General features: G+C 41.0%; 1 protein-coding gene across 2 annotated transcripts in view; it reads right to left on the reverse strand.

The window, feature by feature from the left end:
- The window catches only part of Iqch (IQ motif containing H), a 198621-nt gene that overhangs the window by 101233 nt on the left and 89344 nt on the right, over positions 1-8044 (reverse strand). For both annotated transcript variants that reach the window (XM_013518930.1, XM_013518931.1), the window contains exon 10: positions 1-171. This exon is cut by the window's left edge and continues 378 nt beyond it. In XM_013518930.1, the coding sequence (XP_013374384.1) occupies positions 1-171 (171 nt within the window). The remainder of the gene's footprint in view (positions 172-8044) is intronic.

An 8044-nucleotide genomic window follows, 5' to 3' on the forward strand; every position in this document is an offset into this window, starting at 1 on the left:
GAGAAACTTCTCGATGTGTTCTAAGAGAGAAAAAATGCTCCCCCAAGTTAAGCTAAAACGTTCCTTGAATGCTAAGAAGTCTGGGGCTGTCTTGTTGATGATGCCATCATAAATAGAAAAGTCATAATCCCATGATGATTTGGGAACTCTAGAAGCTGTGATTTTCGGGGTCTGTGAAAAAAAAAAATGTTGCCAGAGATGAAATATATGATGGTGTTTTCTCAGTGAGTGATCAAGACAGTCTGACTGTCACATTATCATTTACCACTCAATGATGGGAAGATACAGGTCCTAGTATTACTGATTTAACACATCCTCATCATAATATGCAAGTCTGACTACTATGTACCATTAAAATTCACTCTTAAGAAGATAGCTTAGAGATCATGCAAAGCCAATAACATTTTTATAGAAGTGTAATAACATTGCTCAAGGAAACTTGATCATTAAAAATTATGCTTTTAGTTTACTTTGATATGGTTAGCTGACCCCATAATCTTTTGTAGTTTTACTTTTCAGACATGTATATTGGTCTTAGAGAATACATTGCTGATTCTTTGCTCATCATTTATCACACTTTATAAAAAAGATGAAGTCATGCTTTGCTGTTTTCAGGATAATTTCAAGTAGTTCCAATAAGAGCTGTTCGTGATTTCCTAGAAGATAGTTGCTTTTTAGTGTTTATTAGAATTCGCCTGTCACTTTCTCTTAATATCCAGAGGTGATTTTTATAAGAAGCATTATGTTGTGTATTATCACCATGGTCATTTTAAATCTATTCTTTTTACATCTACTGTCCTCTCAGGTATGTATCTGGGGATGTCTGTAGACTGGATTCACACATTTCATAGCAAGTAAAACCAAGAAAGCATTTGCTTTTTATTTTCCTTCCATGTCTACTGAATAAAGACTAAAGCTATGGAAATATTTAAAAATATATATCAAGAGAGGGCCTCTAAAAATGGGATAATGGAAAACTTTTTTCTATATTTTTCTATATTAAAAATAATACATTCTATTTTAGAAATCAAATAAGAAACTTGGACGACAATAGCAATATATAAAGACATCTTCACTTAAAAAAAAAAAAGAAATAAGTAAAGAAGTGTTGCTGTCCCCTGCAAAACCACTCCATTTCAATGATCACAACCCGTTGCACTGAAAAATAGACACTGTGCCCCATGCCCTAGTGCTCCTAGCGGTCTGGAGGCTTGCGGGAGGGGCGTGGATATAAATGTCGCAGGCCCTGAATTCTCCCTAGTAAGTCGGCTAGTGCTATGGAGATCGTTCCTTCTTGCTTAGGGACTTAAGGACTTGCATGTCTTCATTATGTCCGTATTTTCAGATGTACAAGTCCGTCTTTACCAAGCTGAATGATTATATTGCTCTCTACAGTTTGAAGAGTTTTCACAAAACTCCAAAGAAAATTCCAGTTAATTTATCGGTTACTACTGTGCCACCTCACCGTGTTGAGTGAGCACTGCTGTTAGATTCCCCAGGCTTTTCTTTACTAAGTAAATGTTAACTGAGCGTAGTTAACACATACAAGGCTGGAAGCTATTTGAGAGGAAACCAAGCCGAGAGATATATTTACAATACAGCCACAAATAAACAAACCAAGCAATTTAAACTCCCTTTGATTTCTTTTTCTTTTCTCAGGTTCTGGATGGTGGAATGATTATAGATGTTCATCTCAAGTGAAAATGCCAAAAAAGCAAATATTAAATCCAAAATGGAAATTTTCTTTTTACTTGAGAAGCCGGCTTTAAATCGCAGTTAGCTTTTGCATGCTCGTAACTTGTGAGCTGTCATAAGGCAGAAGAATGATGGAAAAAGTCTTCTCACCAAGACTCTAACTCTTTCCAATCTAACTAGGACCCCAAGACAGACTGGAGACTGCTTGGTAGGTGGAGATAGATAAATGCCTTCCTCTTGGATGGGCAAAAGAGAGTTAGAACAGCAATGCCGCCTTTAGCAGACACCAATCTGGCAGGAGGAGCTGTGGCTCCTGGTGGAAGACAAGTGGCACATGTTCCAAAAGAAACAGCCAGGGGCTACATTTCTGGCTCCCTGTAGGAACAGGCTCTGATGGAGGGAAGGTTAGAATTCAGAGAAGAATGGCAAGGCATCGCCAGTGAGAAACAGACACGCAAAATAATCGCAGATGGACTTGGGCGGAGCTGGCTGGTCCTGCCAGCCACGTTTGATCCAGTCACCAGGACTCTGAGACTTCAAGAAGCAAAGTTGTGCATGGGAGCTTTGTCAGAGAATCCCGTCTCCTTGATGTTCATCTAGTCCCAAGATTCCTTATCCTTACGGAGAATCATGGGGAAGTAGGACCATCAGTGCAAATGGAACAATGTTGGGGGAAGGTCAGAAGGGAGAGGGGCTCTTCAGCCTCTCCTCAGTGTCCGTCCACTGGCTGGGGCTAAGCTATCTATGTACATTAACAGATGCATTTTAGACCTTCTGCTAGAACAGCCACGGGCAGGCTGGGGCTGCAGAATTAACAGGGGCTATTGGAGAACAAAGGGATTGCACCTTCCTACCTTGTGGGTGATATTCCAGCAAAGACCTGCTCTCAGAGGAGACACTCTCTTGGACGTCCAATAGACCACTCAGGCACAGGGAAGCTATGGGTTTGGAGTCAGCTAAAGCATAACTGTAGTACATCTGTCACAGAGAATGCCACACATGGGAGCACTTGAGACTTAGAGCAAGAACAGACATGCCTCTCAAGAGGAAGCCTTCCCAAATTAAAGCAGTGCATCAGCATTGTGAGACCCATTGAGCAGGTAAAGGCAAAGCTGCTTCACAGCCTGCTAGGAATCACAGCCCTGATTAAAGGTCATGCCACACTTCAGGCTCTGGTGCCTTCTGTTAGTCTTCCTTTATTATCTATCTCCAAGAACTTGTCTAGCATTATTTGTTGGTTTGCTCTCCCTTCCTCCCTCCCTTCCTTCCTTCCCCCCTCCCTTCCTTCCTTCTTCTCCTCCCTCTTTTCCTTCTCCCTCCCTTCCTCCCTCCTTTTTTGTTTACAGTGTGCTGCACTTCCAATGCGGTATTACTGACTCAGTAGCAAAATCTGTCTTTCTGGTGGAAAAAAACGTGTGCGGAGACAGCCGCAGTCACCTGGGCCTTCTCAGGACCACAGCCCTACCTAACCCTGGCGTGAAGCCTGCGCTCGGTAATTGGCCCATACGCAGCCCAAACCGGTGGCTGTGGCCTAATTATTAGCATCCTGCTCTAACTGACTGAGTCAACTAGCTGGGAAATGCTCGTCTTCATTTGCAAAGTGTAATCACTAATTAGGTAACTTTGAGAGTTTCTAGAGCAGTTATTTCAGGAAGATTCTAAATCTAAAGCAAAACAAAACAACAAAAACAACCCACCCAGAAGATAAAATGATGATTTCATAGGCTAGTAAGATCCAATGCAAAGCAAGAATACAAGCCCCATATTACATTCTAAAATTTAGAAATAGCCACTTCTAAGAAAAATTCCAGAAAAAAGTAATATATTTCTAAGCTGAATTTCCTATGAAAAATTTTATTTTCATATAAGTGGACAGCACATAGATGTAGCATTTGTAGATCCCTAAACTGGATATGGGAATGATCTCCTCATAGTAAGTAAGCAAATATTTGGGATAATTCAACATGAATATCATTTTTAGAGAATAATAATTCCACAGCCTAGAAGAATAGACTAAAATAATTTTGAATCTATGAGTCAATGGTCAGCTTCTCAAACAGCAAATCACACCCATTCGTAGTTAGTCTAGGCAGTTGCATTGTGTGAAAAGTAAGTTCTTCCTGCATGTTATGACTCTAAGTGAAAGCTTAGGTTCAGAGAATGAATAGAGTTTTTATTATTCCCCAAAGATCAAAGACTCCATTTGTCTTACTCTATCTTTTAAAATTTTGGTGAAAGTCCACAGTGTGTTGAACTTTGCATAGAACAGATATCAGGACCTCAGTTGGATAGAATTTCTTTTTTTGGTACCAGAAATCAAACTCAGGACCTTGTGCTTGCCCAGCAGGTGCTTGTGCCACTGAGCTATATCCCTGGCCCATAGCTGGATAGAATTATTCAAAAGGTACATACAGTATTCAGAGAAAGTAGCTGATTTCATCAGGATCCAGAAATTTAGCATGATCAGGTCTTGAATTAAAACATGAGGGATCTTGACGGTCACTGTCTCTGCTGCTAAGGACCAGCGTGACACAGTGCAAAGCAGGCAGTGATTAATATTGATAGATTGGCACAAAGATAAATTGAGAGTCTGTCCTAGGCCTACATGACTTGTGGCAAGACCTGCGGCTGACTTACGGGCAGGTTAATCTTTAAGCCAATGGCCAGAATTGAGACTAGCAAATGGTCTGTGAAGTTCTGGTACCTCAAAGCAAGATAACATTGCAGCTAAGGACTTGACTCGTCCAAATTCCTTCTAGCTCAGTAGTCCCAGTTAGCAGATAATCAGGTTACTAGTTCACCATGATCTGCTTCTGTGTGCTTTCCACGTCAACAGTTCACCCCTACCTCTTCCTGCAGCCACCAGCACACTCCCCAATCAAGCTGTGTACCTAGTAAAGGCCAAGAACACCACGCCTGGTGGTCTTAATCCTCATTGGGCTTTGACCATCCTGGTGTTCCTTGTAACTAAAATATGTATCTCATCTGTGTTTTATCCTGTCATCATACCCCTGAGCAGGAGATTGGTGCTCCTAGGCCAGGGCTCTGATACTTTGCATTTTGCCCTGTAAACTATTCTGGGTCCAAGGGAAAAGACTTAGTGCTGAATTCCAACTAACTGGAGCTCAGATGCCTTCTCTGCTACTATCTTCTGTGTACTCTTAGGAGCATTCCTAACCTCTAGGAATCTAACATTTTTCTCAGCTGTAAAAGTGAGGCTTCCTTGAAGAGTTGCTGTGATGATTATGGCATATTACACTTTCACAGTGCCTCATCCCTGGTTAGTGTGGTTATTGCTAATAGATGAGGAAACTGAGGCTCAGGAAGGCGAACAGCTTGTCTAAGAGCATAACGCCAGTTTGTGGGTCTTCTGCTAGGACAGTATTTTTGCTACTATAAGGAAAAATCCTGTTTCTAAATACCCCAAATCCATACAGAACTAAAGGAAAGAAAGGAATTACTAGTAAGGCTTGTCCTTGCTCTACTCTGCTCATTTCCTTCCTGTCTCTCCTTCTTCCCTCATGGTATTTTCCTTTCCACACTTTATCCCACACTGTCCCCTACCCCAAGACACCCATGCTCACTGTCCTGGCTGTCTATAACTCTGCAGATGGTGCTTTATTGTGTTGTGGTCGCCTTGCTCTGCCTTCCTCTACCACCTCTTGCATCAGAGCCAGCCTGGCCTTGACCTGCTGCTTCTCCCCTGCTAGGCTGGAAAGCAATTTGTTAAACTAATCCCTATGAAGGTACCAATGCACATAACATGGATAATGGAAGAGTGATGGGTCTGGAGTTAGAAGACCTGGACTCTGGTCTGTCACTGCCTTCCTATAGCCTTAGGAAGTCACTTTAGTTTCCAACGGGGTGCCTCTTGAGGTACTTCTAATTTTCACTCCCTATGATTTTCTGAGTCAACATGTCACCCCCAGGGGGGTGGGCTTTTAAATTAACCCCCTGAGCTAATAAAAGGGTCAAATCAAAGGCGATTCTCTCCAATGGCACCACTTCCTCCACCATGAGAAAGACCTGGGAGGACTCTTTTTCCTTTCCATTTTTTTTTCCCCAAACAGAAATTGTTTCTAGCAACTATTAAACTAAAATAGATGGAAAGTTGCCCACAAGACCTAATATCCAAGGTTGAGGAGAAAACTCCAAAGAGTGGCATTCTCTGATGTGGTGGGGTCTGCAAGTCAACAAATAGCTATCAGGTTTGAGACATAGAAATAACCTAAGACTTGAGTGCCAATTAAAAGTGACCGTCAGCGTCCTTAACCTTTATAAAGAGAATAAAAGGTGCAAATAGGGAGCTCACTGAGCAGAGATACACACAGGGAGAGAACTGAGTGTAAAGTTCACGCGGATCAGTGGCAGTTTTGCAGGAATAATTTCTGCAATTGCTTTGAAAGGTATCATTATTCAAATGAGTCTTTCTGAACTCTGAAGCACTTCCTGAGGAGCAAAAGCCCCACCCTTAGATGTACTCAAATGGAAAAAAAAAAACTCTGTGGATCACATTCTGGTGGAAGATCAAACAGAATCAAGAAGATATTTTAAGGGCGGTGGAGCCTTTTCCAGTCAAATGTGAAATTTCCTTTTCTAGAGGCACGTTTTACATTACCGCTGCATTGATCTCATCTGTTCTGCTACCCTTCGAATATTCTCTGAGAGAATGTGACACAGTTAAGGACCACTTGGGACAATTATGATGGATGGGTTGAACCTGCTGGGGATATGCACAGGAAGCCTGACAGGATGGGACTCAGAAACAGCCTCCTTCCCAGATCCCTGAGCAAAAGCGTATCACCATTTCCCCCGTAGGTACAGGAGAAGGACCACAATTACACCATGTAAAGCATGATATTCTGATTTTCTTGAGGAAAAATGTGTGTATAGCAAATCCGTTGATAACAGATCAGTAAAGAATACTGTACTTGTAGAACTCTTGTAGAGTTACACTTTGACACATTCTTTATACCTACCTAAGTATTTGGCTTTACTTTCTTTTTTTTTTTTTTGGTTTTTCTCCGGTACCGGGAACCGAACTAACGACCTTGTGTTTGCCAGGCAGGCGCTTTTGCTGCTGAGCTAAATCCCCAGCCCCTGGCTTTAGTTTCTTTGTATCACTTATCACTCTCTGACAATAGAATGCGTCTCCATCATCTGCCTCCCTCACTAGAATACAAGTCCCAAGAGGGCCAGCGCTTGGCTGGCTTCATGCGTTGCTGTGTGCCCTTGTACACTGCTGGCACACGACAAAAGGTCCATCAAGATTTGTTGAATGAATGAACGAGTTAATGTGTGAATACTAAAATTGAATTCCACGCCACTTGGACTAGTTTTACAACACAAGGCTGTTCTATGATTGGATGAGTTACTGCAGACTCATTGAGTTTTCATTACAATAATAGGAAGTTTAGCTACTCAGACCCAAAAAATGTCCGTACCTTCTGACCAAGGAGCCCACCTCTAGGAGGTACCCTAAATACAAAGGCTGACATACAAATAGGAAAGATGTTCACGGTATTGTGTTGATAACAGTGAAAAACTAGAAATGAGTTATTAATAATTTCACAGTTATAATTTAATGTTGAGCTAGGCATGGTGGCACACACCATAATCCCAGCACTCGGGAGGCTGAGGCAGGAAGATTGTTGTGAGTCTGAGGCCAGCCTGGGCTACTAAGTGGGTTTAAGGCCAGCCTGGACTGCATAGCGAGACCCTGTCTTTAAAAAAGACCAAAAAAATAATAATAGTTTAATGTTGAACAAAGTGTAGTGGCAAACAGTTTTGTGATATATCCTTAATACAGAGTATTACATAGCCATGAAAATATTATAATGAGTTTTAAATCATATTGTAAAGGTTTGCGATAAACTGTTAGGTGAAAGAGTAAAATCACAGTTGAGTATACAGTGTGATACCAACAAAGGACTAGCCCAAAGTTTAGATAGTGCCAAAGGATTGTGATAATTTCTTTCCCTCTTTCTGTCTCTTTTTTTTTCTTTTATGGTACTGGGAATCAAACTCACAACCTCATGCTTGCCAGGCAGGCGCTGTGGTACTGAGCTATATCCCCAGCTGAGGATTGTGATATTGTAAGGGAAAAGTTCTTGCATACTTTGTCATTTTTCTCTCCTTTCTGAACTTTCCAAATTTTTAAAGAATGATCAGGATGTAATTTGTTAAATAAAAGAGAGAAAGTAAAAAAATTACTTCTTTGGTTTTTCTGATGTATACAAGTAAAACAGTTAATTACATGCAATAAAAATGTATAGTTAGGCAATGCTACAAAGGACAGTAAAAAAAAAAAAAATCCTTGCAGTTTTTACTTCTTTTTTTTTTTTTTTTT

The sequence above is a fragment of the Chinchilla lanigera genome, unplaced genomic scaffold (genome assembly GCF_000276665.1).
Source record: "Chinchilla lanigera isolate Chin_1 unplaced genomic scaffold, ChiLan1.0 scaffold00049, whole genome shotgun sequence".
Lineage (NCBI taxonomy): Eukaryota > Metazoa > Chordata > Mammalia > Rodentia > Chinchillidae > Chinchilla > Chinchilla lanigera.